Source organism: Azolla caroliniana, unplaced genomic scaffold (genome assembly GCF_043228905.1).
Source record: "Azolla caroliniana isolate FFs.n. ecotype wild unplaced genomic scaffold, voAzoCaro1.0.p SCAF_15, whole genome shotgun sequence".
NCBI lineage: Eukaryota > Viridiplantae > Streptophyta > Polypodiopsida > Salviniales > Salviniaceae > Azolla > Azolla caroliniana.
The window spans coordinates 590,680-614,949 of record NW_028230450.1 but is presented as its reverse complement, the minus strand read 5'-3'; the positions used below and the strand labels follow the sequence as shown (position 1 = coordinate 614,949).

The 24,270-nt window shown below is 38.0% G+C and overlaps 2 protein-coding genes and 1 pseudogene across 4 annotated transcripts; 1 reads left to right on the top strand and 2 right to left on the bottom strand.

The window, feature by feature from the left end:
- Window positions 1-5,329: 5,329 nt before the first annotated feature.
- SYP71 (syntaxin of plants 71) lies at window positions 5,330-9,962 on the bottom strand. Of its 2 annotated transcripts, XM_087331348.1 has the most exons (9): window positions 9,749-9,962; window positions 9,476-9,601; window positions 7,248-7,419; window positions 7,097-7,182; window positions 6,147-6,215; window positions 6,016-6,060; window positions 5,867-5,929; window positions 5,713-5,789; window positions 5,330-5,564 (listed from the first exon to the last, which is right to left on the bottom strand). In XM_087331348.1, the coding sequence occupies exons 1-9, from the start codon at window positions 9,905-9,907 to the stop codon at window positions 5,549-5,551; spliced, it is 813 nt and encodes a 270-aa protein (XP_087187474.1). In that variant the 5' UTR covers window positions 9,908-9,962; the 3' UTR covers window positions 5,330-5,548. The 2 variants fall into 2 exon arrangements, with proteins under 2 accessions (XP_087187474.1, XP_087187475.1); XM_087331349.1 differs by lacking the exon at window positions 5,330-5,564 and having other exon boundaries at window positions 5,709-5,789.
- A 1,977-nt stretch (window positions 9,963-11,939) lies between these two features.
- On the bottom strand, window positions 11,940-17,029 carry LOC147854219 (uncharacterized; annotated as a pseudogene). The gene is made up of 7 exons (XR_015531057.1): window positions 16,972-17,029; window positions 15,366-16,006; window positions 14,779-15,265; window positions 13,733-13,801; window positions 13,027-13,638; window positions 12,780-12,946; window positions 11,940-12,409 (listed from the first exon to the last, which is right to left on the bottom strand). The product of XR_015531057.1 is annotated as an uncharacterized LOC147854219 (transcript).
- Window positions 17,030-18,742: 1,713 nt separating this feature from the next.
- On the top strand, window positions 18,743-24,198 carry LOC147854218 (bifunctional protein FolD 2-like). Its single transcript, XM_087331045.1, has 5 exons — window positions 18,743-18,959; window positions 21,099-21,409; window positions 22,084-22,320; window positions 23,668-23,835; window positions 23,932-24,198. Exons 1-5 carry the CDS (start codon window positions 18,818-18,820, stop codon window positions 24,094-24,096), a joined length of 1,023 nt encoding a protein of 340 aa, XP_087187171.1. The 5' UTR covers window positions 18,743-18,817; the 3' UTR covers window positions 24,097-24,198.
- Window positions 24,199-24,270: the final 72 nt, after the last annotated feature.

Sequence of the window (24,270 nt, the reverse complement as noted above, 5' to 3'; positions counted from 1 at the left end):
TCGATGCCGAGGGCCAAACTCGGGTCGTCCACATGACATGTGGGAATACTCATAGAGCACTCACCATTGCAATAGAATGGTGTCACTAGGCCCCCTATGTTGCTTCCATTAGTTACATGAGCAACATGTCAAAGGTCACCATATTGTTGTAGTAGGACGCCGACAAGGTTTTTGATCTGACATTGCATTTCCCATGAAGAAAGATGTCTCAAAACTATGTTGTTATAGAATTATAATGGTCTATATTCTTATCTGTCACGTAGGCAACTCAGGTTCGATCCCCAACAATGGCGTTGACGAGTTTTTAGTGTCATTGCATTGACGAGTTTTTAGTGTGGATCGTCACTTCACCCCTCATGTGATTTTCAGTTCTTATAAAGAGATGTCCCGAAGCTCACGATGTTGTTGTAGTATAGTGGTCAGTATTGTCGCCCATCACGTGGGTGACCCAAGTTTGATCCCCCGACAATGGCGCCAACATGGTTTTTGGTGTGGATCATCACTTTGTCCCCTATGTGGTTTCTAGTTCCCATAGAGAGATGTCTCAAGGTCCCGATGTCGTTGCAATATAGTGGTCAGTATTCCAACTTGCAAACCCGGTTCAATCCTCGGCAACATCGCCAACGACTTGAAGGGCCACTATGTCATTGTAGTATAGTGGTGAGTATTCTTGCCTAGCACTCGGGTGACACGGGTTTGATCCCAGCACAGTGCCGACAAGTCTTTTGTTGTGGCACGTCGCATCGCCCCATGTTTTGTTTCAATTACTAACTTTGCCTAAAGGTAGGAAAGCACTACCATATAAATGGGTGTAAATTACAAATATGTAGCCGATAATGTTCTTCCTAAGTATAAAGCTCGTATTGTGGTAAAAGGCTTTAAACAAGAATAAGGAGTTGATTTCCATAAAATCTTCTCTATGGTAATCAAGAAGACTACGTTGCGCATGATGCTCGCATTAATCACAAAGAAGGATCTTTGAGTTATTTCAAATGGATGTAAAAATTGTTTTTTTGCATGGAGATCTCGATGAGGAGATCTGTAAAGAGCAACCAAAAGGTTATGAAGTTCATTGAAAAATGCCTTTGGTATGTAAACTCAAGAAAAGTTTATATGGTCTTAATTAGTCTCCTTGAAAGCAGTATCAAAAATTTGATCCTGAGCAATGAAGATTCATGCCTATATACGAAGAAATATCTAGATGAGTTATATGTACTTTTAATGCTCTATTTTGATGACATGTTCATCGCCGGTAAAAACAAGGATGAGTCATCCAAGCTAAGAATAAAATTGAGTCAAACTTTTGACATGAAAATTTTGGGAAATGCAAAACACATCCTTTACATGCATATTACTAGTGATTGGAAGAAATGAATCTATTTTTATTTGTCTCAATCTAAGCATGTATGCAAAGTACTCCAGAAGTTTAATATGGAGAGCGCAAAACCTCTGAGCACACCATTATCTATATGTCATGTTAAATTGAGCAAAAATGAATGTCCCAAATCTAGTGATAAAAAGTAGTTCATGAGAAGAAGAAAAAATCCTTCACTGATTCTGTTGGCTTTTAATGGACAATTGATACATACTGGCAAAGGCCAAAAAGGTAATTTTTACCATTTATTAGGATGTATATAGGTCAATATATCATAAGGGCTTTTTTGTGTGTGCCACCAAATTTAAATTATGTTCTGAGTTGTGTGTGTTTTGTCTTTGTTGTTTCTCTGTTGTCTATTTTCTATTGCATGTAAAATAGATGTTTAGCAACGTCTCCCTCAACCCCCAACAGTCATTGTTGGTGTGGTGTTGTTGCATCATAAGGGATTATGTCAAGGAATGAAGCTTACGAATCAAGCTAAATCAACATAGTTGGTGTAGTGTGTTGACATTATAGACATTGGACAAGCAAACTACTCATCATGGGAGTACAAGATGCACTAATACTTGGTCAAGAAGGGTTAATTATATTGAGGGTGCTCAAGATATAGCCCCCGATCTCATAAACCCTGATTATCCCATGTGGCAGCAAGGAACCAACCTAGTAATGTAGTGCATGGCAACATGAGTGCAAGATCACATGTTAAGTTATATCCGAGACGTGAAGGCCCCAAAGGAAGCCTGGGAAAACATGGAGAAGATTTTTACAACTTCAACCACGGCCCCAAAACTTTAACTCTGCAAGAGTTAAACAATCTTTGAGAGAGGGATATGTTCGTGAAGAAGCACGTCCTCAAGATCAAAGGCTTGTGCAATTCACTCGGTTTCATTAACGTCGCAATTGACAACAACAAGATAGACTTGCAAATCTACTTCAAAGGTCTCACACATAAGTGTAGCACATTTTGAGCTTCCATACCAACAAGGGAAACCCCCTCGAGCTTTTTTTACTTGCAATCCATCCTAATGGTCTAAGAGAACCACATGCAGTTGAAAAGCACAACATCTAATGGGCAGATGTTGTATATATAGTATGATCTCGTTCGAGGTCATAACTGTAGTAATCATGGGACAAAAATGATCAACAAAGAGATGCATGAGGTCCACAAGGAAGAGATGCACAAGTTGGAGATAGCCAAGGGAATTTGGGTAGAAGGGAGAGCTAACACCATCATGTATCCACCCGCAAAACCAACAATCCCAAGTGCTAGTGTTGCAGGAACCTAACCACTTCGAAGCAAAGTACCAAAAGAAGAAGAATGACTTAGTCGCTTCACCTCGACAACAACAAACTACTTTGTGATAGATGGCTAAGACTACAAAGGTCCAATGTTTGTCATCTAACATCAGGCAAATAGCATGACAACGAGCACTTCCCAACCTGATAATGTCTGGTTCATGGACTCCTAAGACTTAATGTCTAGTTCATGAACTAGAGAAACCCAGTGGTGGAGACCAATGATGACTCCCCAAACACAATTGAGCACATTGGAAATGTGGCATTTAGTAAGCATGATAACAAGGGGTATGTCAAGGACATATTGCATGTCCCAATGATCACAAAGAATCTTGTCTTGGTTGGCTAAATTGTTGAGAAATGAATACAAGTACAAATCAACCAGGCAAGTTGCTTCATCGATAGCAAGGGCCAACTTATTGCTCATACAAGAAGACAAGGTTGAATGTTTATCCTCAACATGATTGAGATGAACAAAGTGGTGTATGCAAAGGGACTCAAGGTTGAGTCTGATATAAAGTTATTGTACACGAACCTTGGCCAAATAAATGTTAGTAAACAATTATCAATGCAATTAAAAGGAGTTATGCACGATTTACTCCGAAAAATACATACTATGTATGTGAGTCACATGAGCAGAAGTAGTATAAGTGTTTTAACCCCACCACTCAATAGTCATGAATAAGTTTATATATGGTATACTAACACCGATGACCCTTGCAATGAGTGAAGAAGAAGAGGGATCGAGAGCCATTACAGGTAGAGACCCTTGCGCTCACTCCGACTAAATGGACCTTAGGTATCATCGAGTAATCAAAGTGTTGCACTATATGAAGAAACCTCTATTGTGGTGTCACCTCAGTGGTAGACCTATACAAAATAAAGAAATGCAATATTCCTAAGCAAGAGCCAAGAGCACAACCTCAAGTGACCACTCAGATTAGTCGTCTCGATTAGTCGACAAGAAGTATGGTGTGTCTAATGAGAACGCAAGGAATAAAGAAGGCCCTAGAAGTGGCCAATGAAAAACTTTATCAATCAAACCGGCAGAAGAACCCGATAGTGAGATTAGGATACAACGAGTAAATGGTGCATCACTATGCATTCATGATGAAGGTCACAATGGGCCAAGAACCCGAGACTTACACCAACGCTTCCCAAGATCCCAAGTGGATAGAGACAATGAGGAATGAGATGTGAGTATCAATCAACAACGATCTTTGGGTTTTTGTCTCTACCTCTAAACATAAGAAGAAGCCAATCAATTATCATTGAGTATTCAAGATCAAGACAAACATGGATGACACAGTCAACCAATCTCATGATGACACTACATGTTGAACCTTCTCAGCAAGTTCATCGTGATCAAATGTGAGTCCATCTCAACACCCTTCGATCAAAATAGGATGCTAAGTGCATAATCTAATGAGTTCTATGAGCTAATGCAATGTCGGCAAATAATGAGGAGGTTTATTACTTATGAATTCTATGTCCCCAGCTACCCTATCTAGCTCCATAGCCAATTCATGCAAATCCCTTTTGACATTCACATGGATTGTGCTAAGAATGTTATAATATGTCAATGGAACACTTTATGTGGTATCTTCTATAAGCGTAGAGCATTGATTCGACTCAAAGGGTTCACTAATTTTGATTGGGCAAGTAATGCATTTGATATCCACATCAAAATTTATGTTTTCACTCGATAGCTTAATGATCTCCTAAAGCAACGAGAAACAAGAGCATTGAAGTGGAGTATAGGGGTGTAGTTGTAGACTTCCACGAATCAATCGAGTCAATATTGATCCACTACAACAATCTCAACAACATCTAGGTCATAAAGAATTGTATGTTTTGCACGATGAGGTGCACTACCATTATATTTGTGAGCAAATATTGGTTAGAGAAATAGACCTCAAATACATCCACACCAACAATCAGGTGGTCGATATTGTCAAAGGCAATTGGTCTCAACAAATTGCAGCACTTTTGAAGGATCAAGGCCTTGGATCACTCAATATGTACAACTTGAGGTAGGACAATTACTGAGACCAAGACCAAGGAGCACACAGATAAAGGACAAGGGAAATGGGGTAAGGCTTGACACTTGAAGCAAAATCAAAATTGATAAACCCTAATGAAAAACCCAACACCTCGAGATTTTTATCAACATTTTTCGGATTGGCAAGATCGACATTGCCGAATTCAAATTGAGTACATGTGAGCAATGTGAAGACCACAACCCGACAGCTCAAGCAACTTCAATCCAAACTTTAACTACACTAAGACAATTGAGCTTAACAAGAAACAATTGAACTCGAGGGGGGTGTTTAATCATCAAACTCAACTCTACAAGAGGTAGCATTTTTTAGGGACATGATCCTAACACCCATGTACATTGTACTCAACATGCAGTCTCATTTATATAAATGGAATATCAGACAAAGGTTAAAACTTCCTTACTTCAGGCTTGGCCGTCAATTGGTAAGTGCAACTTAGGTGGATTGGAGTGTTTCCAATTGAGAATAGATTAAAAAGTTTTTCCATAATACATAGAAGTTCAACTGGTTTTTCCCAAATGTAGCGGTTCTCTGATGATAAAATGATACCCCACCCAAAAGCTTTGGACATGACAAATAATGTTTATAAAAGCTATTCAACCAAAGAATCTATCAATATCTATTTAATAGATGTTTAAATGTGCATCCCATTAAACAGTAAAGAAAAAGGTGTCCTGGTGCATAATAAGAACAGGGTCACAGACAAACAATTACATGAGCTGCTATATTCAAAACCCAAACAGCATGAGCAACCAAAATGATCATGTCACTTCTTCAGTAGACACCAAAGACATGAGCTGTGCTGATAAGATGGTCACTTCTTCAAAACACTGCAAAACAGACAATTGCCAAATTCATTATATAAGTAAGAACTTGTATGGAGTTTGAAAGACTTAGATGTAGAGAATGAATGTTTATTTTTTGCATACGGGTTCATTGACACAAACATTCATTTGATGAGAGAGAGAGAGAACTCACTTATACAGATAAGCAGCAATTCCAAGAATTACACATAGCAATATTATGTCAATGCAGAAATTCCGACTTGAGCGCAGCTACAAAGAAATACAAACTAAATAAATTACACCAGAAGCTTCAAATAAACAAGTAGAAATCAGAGTAAGAGACTTACCTTTGTAACTGTCTCCTTGAGTCTCACATTTGTATTACGTAAATCAGAAGTAGCTTTATCTACCTTTAGTCATAAGGAAAATCTCAGTATTGTTAGCTGTAAACAGCTATCAAAGATAAACTTACTCCCAAAGTATTAAGAGAAGAGACCTTAGTGTCAATTTCATCCATTAATGGCACTTGCCGATCCAATTCCTGGGAGAATTAATGAAAGATCATATCAATTCAATGGAAACAGTTAGCAGGCATTGGCCTTCTGATGTTCACACAACCAACAATACCTCATTAATATCCGCTGCCATATTTCTCAATGTTGCAAGGCCCTCTGAGATTTGATCCAATCCTTCATCCTTGAGAGGTAGAAAAGGAGAAGAGATCATTTTTTATATGCTAGAGAGATGTTCTCAAATTCCACAAACGTAGGGCTGCTATAAAACACAAATTCATCATGGAAAGGCTAGGATAGCTCAAGAAAATAGATTCTCAAACCTATGTGATAATATCCTGCCAGGTCAATACCATTCAAGTAAGTGGAATTGTCATCACCAACCCTAAGTTCTAAAATTTTCCTTTTTTTATTATAAAAGCTGTCTTCTGAAGAACTACTCCAAGTTAAGCCTAGAGATTAGATGTTACAATCATAACCACATGCTATAACGAACAGTAGTTCTCTAACCTTAAGGTTAGTAGATGTGGGGCAGTTCACTAGGAATGAACTCAATCCTACAGTGGGAGATAACTTTTGAGTGTTTCCTCACATGACCACTTCAAATAACGAAATCAAGTGTGAAACAGACAAGAGCCTAGGGTTTGAGCCTATATAAGAAAGCTAGCTATCTTCATGAAGGAGGGGTTGAGGGACTACATAGAGACTCTAATATTGTGGCAAAGCTCTAGCTACATACATGTGTTCCTCCTTCAAATCCAATGTATGATCCATGTCCAACTCAGTGGTATGGGATGCTGACAGGGGACTCAGATCTGTCTCTCACCTTCGCTAGGGGGATGGTTGGGCAGTCTAGCACCCTTTCTTCTTTATTTCCTCTTTTAATTTGTCTAATGTTAGTTAAGATTCTTACACTAGACCTCAACAAACCTACCTGTCTTCTTTGTTAGGAATGAGATTTCTTCACTTAGCAAACGTGTCTTCCATAAACAAGAAGCAAAAAGAAGATGCATAGACCAGCTTATTAGTAGGTCACTCAGTGCTCATAAATATAAAGAAACCTACCTGTCTTCTTTTGCGCATCTCAAATTCCTGCCGAAACTGATTAGACTCACTGGTCTGTTGATAGTGCTCAGGGTGCATAATATAATCTGCAGCCCATAAGCAATCAGTTTCTGAATGAGCAGAAAAGTGAGGAATGAAATCCATGCACAACCTGGGTCTGTGTTGTCGATCTTGATTTCCATACGACTCCCTGCAGCTTTAGCTCCCCATGAACTTGGCTTATTTGATCCCATAGCTCCATCCGGTATAGCATCAATCTTAGCGGCCAGTGCCAACACCAAATCTGGGCGTGCTGCCATCTCCTCTTTGCTCAGACCTTTGACCTAAAGACATACACACAGCAGTGGTTTGTTTATTATAAGTTGAGAAAAGCCTTAATAAGAACAATAAGTCCCACTTATATTTACGAACTCAAATTATTCTAAACTTATAAAGTGTAGCAATACATTACAAGAAATATCTCTCAGTAAACTGCATGAAGAGGGAGAACCAAAGCCACACTATGGGCCATTGAGCTTGATCCTGCTTTACACAGATGTGCTCATTTCAAGCAGAGGGACTGTAGTCCCACTTCAGCACATTGGAATAGCTTTGCAATGATTAGGGCTTCACAGTGAACCTTCAATTAGTAAACCTGAGAACGGCAGAAGTTTACCAGCATACCGAGGCAACGAGGACAGCATCTTCCAGTAGGGATGAAAACAATCACTCAAATCAAGAAAGGCATGATAAGGTTGTTGCTTTGGAAACCTAGGAATCAAGTGAACACACATCTCATTCATCAAACTATGGTCAAGGTTTGGTTGTTTGATACAACAGCCATACTTTTGAGCTTTAGTCTTGTAAAGTATGCAAAATATGGAGACATAGTTTGATACAATGCAGAGGCAAAGACACCATTAGGCAATAGAGAACCAAATTCACAGTGCCTGGATTATGAACAGGAAGATATCTCTGAGCCCAGGATATAGCAAAATAGCAATAAATATCAGAGGGAGAGCAATGTCATAATAAACATTTCATGGACATAACATCAGAATTTTATCAGACTCAAAAAAATAAGAGATAGAATGTATACAACTAACAAGAACTCCCTAAGCCCACTAATATTCCACAATTAAACCAGCTTTGCACATACAATTTTCTGGAAATTGTTTACAAAATTGAAATGAACCATGTAAGGGAATGAGCAACATTCATGACTAATGAACATTTATTCGGTGCAGAAATTATAAAATACAATTACATCTTTTCAGACTCATATTTACAATGATATGGAGTTATTTGACTTGTTTATGCTATTCAGTGCTCTCTTACTCAAGGTTTTACATGGTGTATTTTATGTCTATAGAAAGAAATAGAGGCTTATCCAGTGTCTTATACCTTTGTACTGAAGACATCTTTTCCAGAAACAAAGCAGAAATTCAACCTGTTCTCAATATATTATAGCATCTGCTTCGATATAATACTTTTTGTTGTTTTCAAGATATTATAGTAGCTGCTTCAATATAGGGCTTTTTGTTGTTTCCTCTATTTTTCAATGAGAATTGAGTAGAGCAAACACATTCATCACACCTATACGCACACACATCCATATAAAGATATGTGCATAATACAGGGTTTCTATTTTATCCCTTCTTGAATAATAAATCACATCTACTAATTGAAATTTCCAGGTGGCATGCATGATCTTACGGATTATAACTCTTGGATGTAACTGAAACGTGGAAGAAAGAGTTTAGTTATTAGTTGGTTTCAGTATCAATATTGTAATTTTTTACTTTGTACCCACTGAAATAAACCATACTCATCAACTTGAATATATCTGACTTGGTAACATAGATAATTTCATATGTTCTCAATAGAATATAATATCTCTCTTTCGGTGCACACCAATGTGAAGTAGAAGCCCGAAAATGTATACATCATATATATGTATATATATGTGATATATATGAACACAAGCCAGATAAGGAGAATGTACAGATCATATAGATATAGTTGCATCAACCTAAATTTCTGGATTACGATAAGACTATTCGAGACTAATGAGGATAATGTACAAAATGTGCAAACACAAACTTGTTCTAAAACGAGTACAACTACTCGAGGCAGATAAGGAGATTGTACAGATAATGTATGATTATTTGTGCATACAAAGGTTTCATTTTAAATACAACTAGTCAAGCTGGATGAGGGTGCTCTATCCAAGGGAGGATGTATAAAGAATTTTGCAGTAAAAAACATATGACATTGTGATTCCGTTCTCATTTCATAAATGGCATTGTGTTTCTATTTGGATCTTTCTTAAGCATTCATAATAAGATTTCCATTCGTATGATAATGTTTAAGGAATACACTTCATAGATCAGACAAAACCTTGCGATTTGCAAGCTTTTCGAGTTTGGGAAGTTCATTGCGTAATTCTGCCTTTGCCCTCCGGATCTCGGCATTAAGTGTAGCAGTAACGGCTCTGTTCTTCTCGTTCTCGGAATCGTTGGCTTTCTGCAAGGTTCAGCCAGATAACAAAATACAAAACAGATCAAACGAAATGGCATGGGATGGGCATGACATGAGATGAGGCGAAACTTGAATTACACGGAATGAGATGATAATTATGAGAAAGGATCAGGTTTGAGGGAGCAAGGAGACCTGTGCACAGGCGGCTATCTCCGTCTCGAAGACGGTGTAGAGCTTGAGGAATGCATCGCTTCCAGAGATCTGCTGCTGATCCCTCTGCTTGTCGAGATCGTATTTCTCGTACTTCTGGCACAGCGCATCCACGCGCGTGAGGAGGTCGATCACGCTCATCACGCCTTCCCTCTCTCTCTCTCTCTCTGCTCTCTGCTTCCTCTGTTTCCTCTGCTTCCTCTGTTTCCTCTGTTTTTCTGTATTTCTTACCAAAAAAAAACTATTATTATCAATTTTCCCATTTTTCCATTAATTATCAAATTATTACATATTTGACATTAACATTTGTTTTTAATAGATGATGATAATAATAATAATAAAACTCCAATCAATTCAATCATTTCAACTCTTATGTTCCAATGGCTTGGATTTGGCAACGGTTTGGTTTCGGCTTAAGTGGTATGGCCTTGTCCAAACCCAAACCCAGTTAAGCCTTAACCGGTTTGAGAGTTTTTGTCAAAGCGCTTAACGCTAGACTAGTTTAATAAATGGTTTGGTCAAACCATTGAGGTCTTAACTGGTTAGGCCTTAAAGTTCGACTTGAGCCTTGCCTAACTGACCTCAAACCAGTTAACTCGGCTCAAACCTTAACAGAACCAAACCAAACCTCCAAACTGCCAAACTATTTTATAAATGTTTTAACGGTTCAATTCAGCCTTGAGCCAAGCCGTTGTGACTTCTATGCAACTTGGTAAGAAAAGAAAAGAAAGGAAGGGATCCATCTCTTCTACGAGTGACCATGAGTAAGTAGTATACTTCATCACAAAAGCTCATCCATCCATGTGGAGGACAATTGTCTGCTCTCTCGATACCTCATTTTCCACTTCAAGTGAGATGAATAGCATCCCCAAGGCAAAAAAGCCAATGGGACATGTTTTGACATTAACAACATGATCTTGGCGATTTGTGTTGACGATTAGTTGTCATGGGCCTATCTAGCAATTGTGGCCCACTCACACCAACTATTGATTAGATGCTGACAAGAAGACAACACAATATCATTTTCCCAATGATGATCAACAAAATATGATTAAGACTCTCACTCCATTAAGGATCCACTAGTCACTTACCCTTGAGTAGTAACCTAGTGGAGGAGTACGAAGCACCTCCACTCACTTATAGAGTTACTCAAGCATAATGCATACATTCACTTGGGTAAAGAGATTAGCAATGGAGTATATGCTCAAGAAGATGAGATTATTTTATATAAACAAACGCTCATTGTTTGATTCAACAATAAGGGAGAAGCAATTGCAATTGTTCGAGACCAATATCTTTTTCTGAGAACTCTCGTTCATTAATTCCTTTTATTTGCATATTATGTCCTTACTTAAAATATCCTATGATTCTGCAGACTTATATGTCCATATATGTCCCACAATCTTTACCTATTGTACATGCAAACACATTCACTTGTATATATAACATTTGTATGGCTACCCAAAGGACTATGCTTGTAACAACTTACCACATTTTTTCTATTCACATCTAACAATGTATGCTCTTGAACATGAGGACATGCAAGTATGCAATTCAACGTTTTAACACAAACATTTATTGTGGAGCTGTCACGCCTATGACATGCAAGTCATCTAACATTATGAGGGAACGATATAAAAAGCCACATTACAGTTTGTACTAGAAAGTCTCCTAGATTGTCAGCCAATTAGACAACCACAAATCTCACTAAATGTTGATATAACAAAGCAGTGGATCAATGATACAAGGATGAACCATTTTCATATTATCCTCCCATTGTATAGATCTTGCAGAATTTATATTAACAAGGCCATTATACAACAATCTTTTAATTACACCATTAACTTTCCCATGCTTGTTCATCCAGTTAAGCAAACATATCTATGCAAATATCACAAGTTTGAATTCTACCATACTTTCTTTCATTTGATTCAAATCATGAACACAGGTATAGGGTTTAAGAAATTATGGTCTATGGAGTATCTAGGCTAACATTCACATGTTAACACAGGATAAAAAAGAATTATCTATCAAAACACAAAGAATACAGCGAAGGTTAGAAATACAGGAATACAGATTGGTATATAGGTAGGTTACACGATCAATGACTTTAACAATGTACAGAAAGGAGATTATAAAGTTTCTCTCCTACAGATTCCAGAAGTAAAAGAAAGAAAGAAATCCGAAGGGTGCATTGTAGTAAATATTTGTTGAAATAACACTTTTAACTGCATTTGAACTGACAGATAGTATAGCATATGCCACTCACATACTTGGATAGCTAAGTAGCTAGCAGGATTTTACAGGTGCCCTGTTATCAACATCAATGTTTTGTTGGAAAACTGATTACAGTTCGACATATTAAGTTTCTTAGCTTTCTAAGCATCTTGATGTATGCCTGACATAACGGAAGAACAAGATCCATGTGTATAATTTTGCTTCTTAGGTGTGCTGTCAATAGTAAGCGGATCTTCGGAGCCACCCAAATTATGTCTCTCTGTTGGAGCATTTGCCAATGAAACTTCACATGATGGTAAAGATTCTGAAAGTAATGATGGATAATATTTGTAGAACAAGAGATGAGCTATGAATCTATCCACTGGGTTAGTTTGTGTCTCTAGAGGATCTTCCACCATCATTGTTCTGCAATACAAGAATTGAACTAAGATTCCATGAAAACACAATGCATGCGTGATGCAAGAATTTAGTACAATGAATTTCACATGCATCATGCCAAATAAAGAAAATTTCCGTGCAAAATTTTAGGTACTAGGTGGATAAAAGATTGAGGATAGAATCACTCTAAGAAATACTGAGATTCCTGCTCGCAAAGTCTGTTTACTTATTACAACAGCCATTGCACAAAAGAATAAACTGTCAGTTAAATCAGCGAAGAAAAAGATAGGGCAGGGTGATGTTGAGTTTGAAATGCACAAGCAACAATAGCTAGCATTCTCGCAGCAAGGTATTTTTAATTGTTATGATCATTTGAATTTATTCAGTAAAAATCCACCTTTCATTGCAAGCTTCATCACTGCTTGATGATGATTCACACTGGTTACAAGGTTCAGAATTACTACTTTTTCTTCCTCGAATATCACTGGCTATGACCCGCTGTTGTGCATTTCCAGCAAGACGATGGAAGCCATCACGTAAACAGAGATTTGTTCTCAAACCCATCTGTGTGCAACATGGTGAAAGAGATATAAATATCTTTGAATTTGAGATTAAAGAAAACAAAAGCATAGATTAGAGAGTACTTTCGACGCAATATTCAGCAGCTGCAACAGCACAATTGCAGCTGAAGACCCATCTCCATCATCCTCTACTGCTCTTGGAGAGATAACTTCATCATTATAGACCAATGGTTCAGCACCTTGTGATTTGCTATTCATTGAACCAGTTATGCATTCCTTCACATCATTTGATGAAGGATGTGCTAGAAACTTATCTGGCATTGCCAGGTCAGGCATAAGATGCATTAGCTGCTGATGCTGCTGCTCAACTGCCAATCGTGCTTGCATTTTCTGCCTGCATAGTTTTTCAATCTTATCGTCAGGAGTGATAATACTATTGTCTATCATGTTAGGAGTCTGAGATGCTTTCAGCAGTTGTGTTACTGTAGGAACAGGCATATGATGCTGTGAAAGAAATCCAAATCCTCCATGAGGCGTAGCTTGCACGCATCGATTTTGGAGTTGTGGCACAGCTGTGCCAGAAAGAAGCAAATCTTGTGAACTGGGCATAGATGAAACTGAGGATTTCTTAGCATGTGATGAAAATCTCAAGGGCAATTTGCTCCCAGAGGTATGTTTTCTCAGGCATTCTGGAAATCTCTGGAGTCGGATGCCATGCCTCCTTTCTTTATTGCTCTGTAAGATTGGCCAACCACAATTATACATGGAAGATTAAAAGGCCAGGGCCTAGAGCACAGCATGCATTACATAGATTGCCAGGATCGCTCACTTTTTTGCCCCCTTTAGATAGGAGCATGTTTTCTTCTTCTAATGCAGAGATCTCCCTCTTCTTTATTTCCTATAAAAAGTAAAGCTTTATTTTATAAATAGTTATGAAAATTCCCACAGATAATATAAACAAAACTAAGCATAATGCTATTTTGAAACAGAAAATTTACATTTGAAGGGTTACAACTAGACCACATATAGAGTATGCAAACAAGAACATTGAGATGGATGGCAGGAAAAATGAAAAATGGCCTTCTGCGTGGCATTTTTCACTGTGTAGAAATCTACTAGCTAGCTCAGCAGCAGGTTGTAGCAAAGACAAGAACCGTGGTGCAATCAGAACAAGAGTTGATCTAAAACGAGAAATGTGTTGTATAAGCTTTTCATATACATACATACATATATATATATATATATACATATATATATATATATATACATATATATATATATATATATATATATATAATATATACATACATATATATATATACATACATATATATATATATATATATATATATATATACATATATATATATATATACATACATATATATATATACATAACCCAGGGCCTGAACTTTGAAAATCAAGTGTTATCACTATTTCATGACAATCATCCCATCTGTGACCCAATCAATTCGAATCAACCGAAACATTCCCCATCTATCCAATCTGAATTAGTTTGGTGAAGAGATCTGCATGGTTCTCCATTGTTTGACAATGCTTCAATGGGTATAAGCTCCATAGGGGCACCAAACTTAGATGTGGTTGGCCCTCTCATGGAACACCATATGCTTGGTCTGTCTGGATGTCATACCACTCAAATTGGTTCCCATTCAATGGAACTCCCAATCCATCCCACAGAACATCCAAATGAAAATGATGTAATATGTAACGTCAAAATGGCACATAGTTCCCAGTAAACTCACCCAAATGTGGAGAAGCTCCCACTTTGGGTTTGTATGCATATTCTTTTAGTCTTATTATCTTCAAAAACTCAAGTAGCACATGCACCACATTCAAAGTATTCCATGAACCCACCTGACTAGCTTCTTTTAACGCAGAGGCTTCTTCATCTTCCATTTCGACCCAGCTAGGACCTTTACTTGCTTCCTGAATCTGCAACACCTTATATACAATGTTGATTAAATGTTAAATATAATTTGATTCAGTCAGACTGAGGGAAGTTTTCACAAGTTCAATCTTCCATACCTTTTCTTCACCATGTTCAATGCCATTTAACTCCAATTCTGAGGCCTCCACATTTGATATAAGTTGCATCTGGTCATAGCTGAATGCACACTGTTGTTCCACACATCCTGTGTCAACTTCTGCCTTAACAAATGCTGGTACTCCTTGGCAGGGAAGATACTTCCTTTTGGTCTTGTTATCACCGTTTTGTATGAATTGAGAACTTGTAGGCATATCAACAGACTGATAATTTCTTCCTGGACTTATAGGTGAGGGTGACTCCCATAATATCCCATCAGAGCTTTCACCATATCCTCTCAATGGCCTGGAATCATTTCTGCTTATTCAACACAAACAAAATCAAATTATACTCCATTCAAGAATATTGCTATGTATACTAGCAACAGCACAATCGTATTGATCTCACAAGTGCTTACGAAAGCAGTTTGTCCATGTCTTCCATGCTATTTGTGTTCCCCCACCCATACTCTAGAAGGTTGTCCCTTCTCACTTGATCATTCGCTTCTTCTAGAAACTTCAGATCCTCTCTTTGTTCATAAGTATCAGAAGGTAAAAACATGCAAGCATTACGTGTAACATCAGCGACATCATCTTGATACGCTGCACCCTCATTATACAACTCTAGTAAATCTTCAAATTCATATTCTGAAATGCAATCGGTTGCCTCATTCTTTAAAAAACTAGAGTTGCACTCCTTTGAGGGAATATTATCACGAACTATGTCAGGAAAAGGTTCTGTTTTGAAGCTGGTATCACAATTGGCAGAGGTTTTTGGATGAGGTGAACTTTGTACTTTATTGGTATGTGTAGACATGTTTCCAGTGGCCTTTTCAGAAGATTGTGGATAGTGACCTTCAGATATTATAGGCGCTTCTTTGGTAGAGGCTATTACAACTGTACTTTGATGCATCTGATTTGTTACCAGATCAGTAAGTAGGGATGAATCACTGCTGGTCTTTTCAAAAGACTCTTTAGACAAACTCTTCTTTTGCAAGCCTATTTCAGGCACAATATGATCTTCTTTAGCTTCAACTTCTTTTGATTCCACTTCATCAGACTATGAACATAAGGAAACAGAAACGAAATAAAAAAGGGAGCGGATGTCAGTCAATGCTGATATGAATCAAAAACAGACTGAGAATATTACAAATATTTTCATGTTCTGATGCAGACAAATGCTCGAAGAGACAACTCTAGTAAGTTAACTCAAGTCAGGTAAAATGAGCCAGCTTTCTTTCTTTTTATTCCTTTATCCATTAAATCATTCAGTGGTTACCAAAAGCAAATCTTTATCATGAAAGCATAACTCTTTCTTAATCTGGGTATTTACTAACTATTGAGTAGAAATTTCATAAACGGTAGTCCTTGCAGATGTAACCAGGTTTGTAGATCTCTACTGCTACAAGTTTGCAGAAAGAAACAGAGACTAGAGAGAGCATTGGCTCTGACAATAAGGCACTCAATCTGCTGCAAACTTGTCACTCTCGTTTTCTACCCTCCAAACGAATGGTTTGAAACTTGGTTAAACTTTGCTGCCATTATATGGCTCTCTATAATACCAATTTGCAGTTAATTTGTCATTTCCACGAACAGATTCAGCAAATTCCTTCCTGCAGCAATTTCACTCTCGTTTACTTCCTTCCTGTATCAAAGGTTTGGATCCAGGTAATCTGTCATTTTTGTGACAATGCTATGCAACTTTCTGCACTATTGTCACTCACATTTCCTTCCTTCCTTCCTTCCGGTGCCAGAGCTTTAAAGCTTGGTTCAAACTTTGGTGACGACATTACACAGCTCTCTAGTGCCATAGAGCGTTATCACTAAAAACAGGCATTTTATGGTAAAAAATCAGCACAAACCAGAGGGCTGTTTCCACAGGTGGGCCTAATAGTTATGAGCAGAAAAATCGATTCTAATCGAGCGTTATCACTACAAGCACCGAGATCAGAGGAGGTAGTGAAGAAACAGCAACATCTACTTGATCGAAGGAAAGAGAGAAATCTCGTAAGAAAATTTACATACCGAGAAGGAATCTTGGAGAGATCCCATCGGAATCAGTAGGCTGTGTCCAGATTCTCGAGGGAAGCGGCCATAGCCGAAGAAGACATGTTCGACAGAAGTGGTAACAGAGGGCGGAGGAGGAGGAAGAAGGTGTCTGACGTGTCAGATGGATGCCACGTCGGACCGCGCAGACAGCGCCACGTGAGCAGCAGGGTTCAAAAAAGCAGGGGCGGAGGTGGAACGTCAGGTCTTTCTCAGACCACCACCATGCCACGTCAGCCGGGGAGGGGGGGGCGAGACACGTGGCATCCGTGCCACGTCGGCAGGGAATAGGACACGTGGCGATTCGGCAAGGCGAGAAGAAATTAGGCGCGTTTTATTTTAATTTTTTCTCTGGGTAAAAAGAAACTCCACCAATACCCTTAAGTGTATTCTTCTTTATTTCCAGGGAAATGGCCCCAAGTTTTTGTTCTTCGTTTTTTTCTGGGTGCATCAATGCCCTTTGGCCTAATCGTAGTCTAACAATCGGCAACGGTTCAGTGGTTTGAACTGAACCGAACCGCAAAATCGCGCCTTAATGGTTCGGTTCGGTTTCAACTGTCAGAAACTGCAGTTTTAACGGTTTAACAGTTTTTTTTTTAATTTAAATTTTATTTTTAAACAATCTTTTCATTTTTAGACCTTATTCTCACATAAAAGGAGCATCTTTAAAATGTAAAAAATTTAAAGTAATGAAATATTTAAATTTTAAAATTTGACCTAAGTCAAAAACCGAAACCGAACCATGAAACCGCAGTTTTAACAGTTTGAAATAATTAAAACGATTTCGTGGTTCGGTTCGGTTCAGGTTTCAAAAAATTAAAACGGTTTGGTTTTGACCCTCTCAAACCAAACCGAACAGTTGTCAATTGTCAATCGTAGATGAGAGAAATGGGGTTAGCGAATCGCCCGTATAATTGATTGCACAAAATAGCACATAGAAATGAGCAAAATTACATTGATGGACCTACTAATAATTACTCAAAAAACACATATATTCGCGTCAGGCCGTGGATAGAATTGATTCAGGCCACTTCATAGCGTTTCCTTTTATCACTCTTTGAACACATCCAACAATTTTCAAAAGGGTAAAGTTTCTAAATGCAATGAAATTTGCAAAACCACCAATCACTCAAAGAGTAAATAGAGGGATAGTTGGCTTCACAATAACAAGCACATAAGACTTTGCCCTTCCCCCATGTATCATCTAGATTCTAGATGATGATCAACTTCTCCATCGTGAAGAATTCTAGGATAGTAGTAACATTTGATTCTACATCAATTATTATTTGACACGAGGATTTATTTAGAGCTAATCAACATTGAGGATTTCAAGTTGGCATCTATATGTAGTTATGGACATACACATCATCGGGTTTTATGGAGCTTATTACTCATAATTACACTTGCAATAATATAGATCATAGGTCCATGCAAATAGAATCATAGGTCCCGACGAGAAAACTTGAAAAAGAGATCGAATCAACAAGATATACAGTTAACGTAAAAGCGATGGATGGAAGGCCAACATAGAGATGGTATAATATATGTATGTTGTAATATGTCACGGCCATTCGGACGGCTCGGTTGTCCGGCCGCCCGCCCACAAACTCCCCAAAGCTTGGATCAAACCCCCCCCCCCCCCCCCCCCAACAATTTACACAGACAACTTCTTCAAATCGATCGATCGATCGAGAGAAAGAAAGAAAGAAAGAAATATGTATTAACGCCACAGAGAGAAAGAGAGAGAGAGAGAGAGAGAGAAGGAAGGACCTCGTGGGATTTGGATATGGTGAAGCCCTGATCAGGAGGATCCCGACAGTAAAAAATGAGGAGGATTTGCTGTCGAGCAGCCATCTCCAGAGTCCTGAGACCATCTCCTCCTCCTCCGCCTCCTCCCTCTTCCATCGCACTCCTCCATACCGCTCCTTGCCCAGCTTCCATCTCGCCCCAGAACCATCTTCATCACGGTACGTACTTATTTCTTCCGTCCTTCTTCCCTGCTCGCACTTCCCTCGCAGATACTTAATTTCTCCCCTCCCCCCTGTATCAACGTGGGAAATTCTATCCTGTCCCTGTATTTCCGGCTCGTTTTCTTGGACCCCGTTATATGGCATTTGAATTCCTTATTCTGATCGCGTGTATGCACCATCATTCATGGTAAATGTTATTCTGATCGCGTGTATGCACCATCATTCATGATAAATGCTATTCTGATCGCGTGTATGTACCATCGTTCATGGTAAATGCTATTCTGATCACGGGTATGCACCATCATTCATGGTAAATGTTATTCTGGTCGCTTGTGTGCACCATCATTCATGGTAAATGCTATTCTGATCGCGTGTATGCACCATCATTCATGGTAAATGCTATTCTGATCGCGTGTATGCACCATCATTCATGGTAAATGTTATGACGTCCGTGATTTGTTTTGGCGAAACACAGGCATCAAAGAGTGAAGGCCATATCCTTGGGTGAAACAAGTATGGGAAGTATGGAATGATAAGATTTTTACCATGATGATAATGCTGCTCAAAGAAATCAAAGGCTGTATCTTTGGTTCAGAAGGAGATTGAAAGGTAGGATATGATGATTTATCATGAATGATGAGGCAGCAGTGCGCATCAGAAGGCCATGTCCTTAGGCCAAAGTTATCATGAAACATATGAGCTTGTCATAATGCAGAATCAACAATTTAAAGAAGAACTAAAAAAGGAAAGGAAGGTCACATCCTTGGGCCAAAACGAGCATGCAAATGTGAACTCTCTATGAGGTACAATTGATGATGAAAATACGATCACATAAAGACATCAAAGGCTATATCCTTGGGCCAAAACGACTTGGAACATTTCCAAAGATAGAAGATATTGTGATGATGATCAGGCATATGTAAGGAGGGGCCAAGAGGTTTGTTTAAGTACGACCTATATGTGATAGTGGACTTGGGGTAGGAGCAATAAGAGAGAAAAATCGGTTGACGTGCAGAGAAAACACAGAAGGAGAGGGCATGTAGGTTTTGTAGCTCCATAACAATATATCTAGGGGCAAAAGTATATTGTTTATTAGAATATGACTCTAAGGCGCTTGTACAAGTTCACAGTGGCTAAGTTACCAAAATATTTCCTAGAAGCTCTTAACAGAGTTATGTGTAAAAGGATGTTGATAAATGTGCAAATTGATAGTTCTTGAACCTCGATACCCAACAATCCATATGATGGAAACAATGTTAAAAGGCATATGATATCCCGTGGATTCTGATACAGTCTTTCCTGTTTATGGATTCATTCTTTGAATTATGATGCGTAAATATTCAGTTTTCATTTAAATAGGATGGTTTACTTGCATGCGGTATATGTTTTTGTTGTTTTTGTCATTTCAAGTTAATTTTCTTATATAGATGCATTTTGAACTTCTGAAGTATGGAAAAGCTATATTTTATTGTATATTGTAACGTCTTTCACCTCTTTCCATTCTTTAGGAATGATACGATACTGTGTAGGATGGGTTTGCCCTGATTTATATAGGTTCCATGGTAGGTGAAGTGAGTATGTAGTGCAGTCATGGTTTGTTGTTCAATTCACATATGTCGGGAATTAAATTTAAGGATCATAAACTAATGAAGAGTTATTATGATGACATTGTACAGAATTCCATGTTTTTTTGTGTTTTTGAAGAAAAAAACTACATGTTAAAATCTGACTATATCTGTAGTATGGTGCGAATCATGCAATGAACATGAAAAAGTGGGTTTCCTCAATATCATTAAAATATTCACAATTTTAATTTTGGAGAAAACTCTAAACTATCCCTAATGTTTTTCTTTATTCCCCGATTGCCCCTGATTTTTTGCTATTTCCAGAAACACCCATAGTCCACCTTTGAAAGAGAAACCATATGTGCTATTATAACATATATATGTTCAGCTAACCCCAAATTTCTCTCTTTTGGGGGTGACCAAGGGCATTTGGGAAATTACTGAAACTCAAGATTTGGGGAAATATGGAAAAAAACTGAAGGTTATTTCAGTATATTTTCTTTTAGCTTATGATTATTTAATTGTTAGACCTTTGATATACTTGCTAGAACCTACCTCAATTTTTGCACAGGAAGTAGAGCTACCATTATCGATGGAAAATCTGTGGCAGATGACATCAAACAAGAGGTGGCAAAGGAGGTGAAACTGATGAAATCACAAGTTGGGAAAGCACCTGGATTGGCAGTGATTGTTGCGGGTTCTCAAAGAAGTTCGATGCTTTATGTTCAAAACAAGACAATTGCATGTGAGGAGGTAGGAATATCCTCGGCGTGTGAGAAGCTGCCAGAGGATGTCTCTGAAGAGCAAATTTTAGCTACCATCAGAAAATATAATGAAGATCCTTCCACGCACGGGATACTGGTGCAGCTTCCTCTCCCAAAGGTAAATGCACATACTGATAACACAAATTCTGTCCAAATTTATGCAGCAAAATATGGTCATCCATTGTTTGCTTGCTCTACTGGTTTTTTATTGGTTCTCTTCTCTTTTTGGTCATTTCAAATACATAAAATCCATATGCTTCATGTAGTCTTACAGAGATTAGTAAGGAAACTTCAGATTAGATGTTTGATGAAGTGTTAGGCATCCCTATAATTTCACAGTAAGATTTAAAGTTTAGTCAACGATCATGAATTTTAATGAAATATAGCAAGAGAGACGAAATTCGGTCTTCTTGAGATGAACGCTCAAGTTTAGATAGATTTATTTTGTGGCATAGGTAGTTTTTTATTTTCTTGTATTGTATAATTTCCACTTCTCTTTTTCTCTTCTTTGGTGAGGTGGGGGCCTTCTTCAGTTTCAGATTATACATTTAAAAAGTCACCAAGCTCTTTCTATATTCTTGGAAAGCTAGAAAAAGAAGGGTTTTCTCCAAGTGATTGGACCTGATACAATGACAATGTCTATCCCTATTCCTAATGATGGTACATCAACAAGGGTTGAATTGGCCCAATAGAAGTTTTGTAACAGCATTCTAACCTTAACAATACAGAATGTGTAACAGGTTATATTTTGAAGTTCATATACGATTTTCTTATCAGATCGTCATTTTGCAGCATTTGGATGAAGAAAGAATTTTGGGTGCGATAAAGTTGGAGAAAGATGTTGATGGTTGTCATCCTTTGAATATTGCAAACTTAGCATTACGGGAAAAAGAACCTCTATTTGTTCCATGCACTGCAAAAGCTTGTTTACGGTTGCTTTTGGACAGAGATGTTCCATTGAGTGGAAAGTATGCAGTGGTAATAGGTTGCAGCAATATTGCCGGGCTTCCTATTTCATTGATGTTGCAAGTAAGGTCTATCTCTATTTTTACGAGGACATGCTTATTGTTTTATTATGGTTTACAAAATCATTTAAAAAAAAAGCTTTACATTTGACATCGTGTGAAGGTTTTTAGAAAAGGACACTGAAATTAGGCATTATTTTTATTGAAAACCTAAACATAGAGCCACATAGAAAATAAATAATAGAACTCCCTCACTTAAACAGGAATAAAGAAACATGGTTCTACACGAAGCCCTATTGTTATTACTCACAACAGCGAATTGGAAAATTTGAGAAACCCACCATTCTAACAAATTGCTCCAAGCCACCAAAGGCAAGAAATCTAGATGTGTAAGATGTCAATGTTTGTCAGCAGCCATGCACCAAAAACTCTCTTCACATCCTGTTGTCAATGCCCCAATGTTCTTGCCTTCAAATGTTTGGGCTCTGAATAACTTAAAAAGATAGTTCTATTCAATGAAACTCAAAACTGAAAAGCAAGCTAAAAACGACAACAGAATTTATACTACCTCTACGGTTACAGATATGGAACAATGAACTTGGGCTTTTATATTGTTTCAGCATTGAGATCTTTTACTCGGCCTTAGATGTACTGTTGAACTGGCAGATATCAAGGTTAATGAATTAGAATACCCAACTTACACTCCACAAAACCGGTAGGTATTTAGGATGCCATATAGGCATTGGAACTTAATTTAATACAGCATTTACTACCACTTCTTCACATGGAAGTTGGCTTGTTGGAGGTCTGTGAGGCTTATTCTTGGCATTCAGGTGAAGCTAGCCATCAGCTATTACCTTAATTTATGTTAAGATTTAGGGGTCTTATATAGGGTAGATGCAATGAATATCAGGACCTTTTTATTGGCAATAAGGGATGGTTTACTAACCTGGGTCAAGATGACATGGTCCATCATCGTTATTCAGCTTCCAGTGAATAGGGGGTTGGACATTCATCCACATCTTTGAAAGCTAGAGTTCTCCCATGCAAGTCAGAAGCTCACAGCCTCTAATGAAAGGAGCTAGGCATAATGTGGTTACACTAGATTCACCTTTCATTGATTTGATTAGATCGTTGGGTCTGTTAGATACACACATAGATTATACGTGACGTAGATGTAATAATTAAAGGACATGCCAGGCAACTGAACCTTCACCAGAGAACAGTGAGTTTGGTTGAACTGAGAAAGATGAGGTATGTATATGATCATGATGGAACTTTTTCGTATCTCATGGACACTTTTGTCTCTTTAGGAATACGGCGTGAGTCGTGATAAATGGTTTAGAATGATCTATTCTTCATTCCAGTTCTTACTATTCTGTGCCGATAATAAATATGTTTTTTGATGCAGAACCATAATGCAACTGTTACAAGAGTGCACATGCTAACAAAAAATCCTGAAAAATATACCCGCGATGCAGACATAATTATCTCTGCAGCGGGCTGTCCTAATTTAGTTCGAGCTAACTGGCTGAAACCAAATGCTGTGGTCTTGGATGTTGGAATTAATCACATTTTGGTAAAAATACTAATGCCACATAAATTTCAATATCCATTTATGGCTGACAATGACGAGTATTGACTCCTGTTTGTATGCAATATTGAATGAACACAGAGTCCTGAATCAGGAGATTTTGAGCTTGTGGGTGATGTGTGTATTGCTGAAGCTTGCACTGTGGCATCTCTCATAAGTCCTGTTCCAGGTGGTGTGGGACCTGTAACCATTGCTATGCTGCTTCAAAATACTGTATTGGCTGCCAAAATGACGTATGCATTATAACAGCAGAAAATTTTGTAATTTCTATTGAACCTTTATCAAGATAGTAATTTGTAAAGTTAAATGATGTAATATCAATCAAAGACTTGTTGTTTTGGGAAATAATTATCCTAACATTACAATTTTCAAGGCATATAGTATTATTTGTTGTTTTTGCCAGTCCTCGAGTATTGAAGC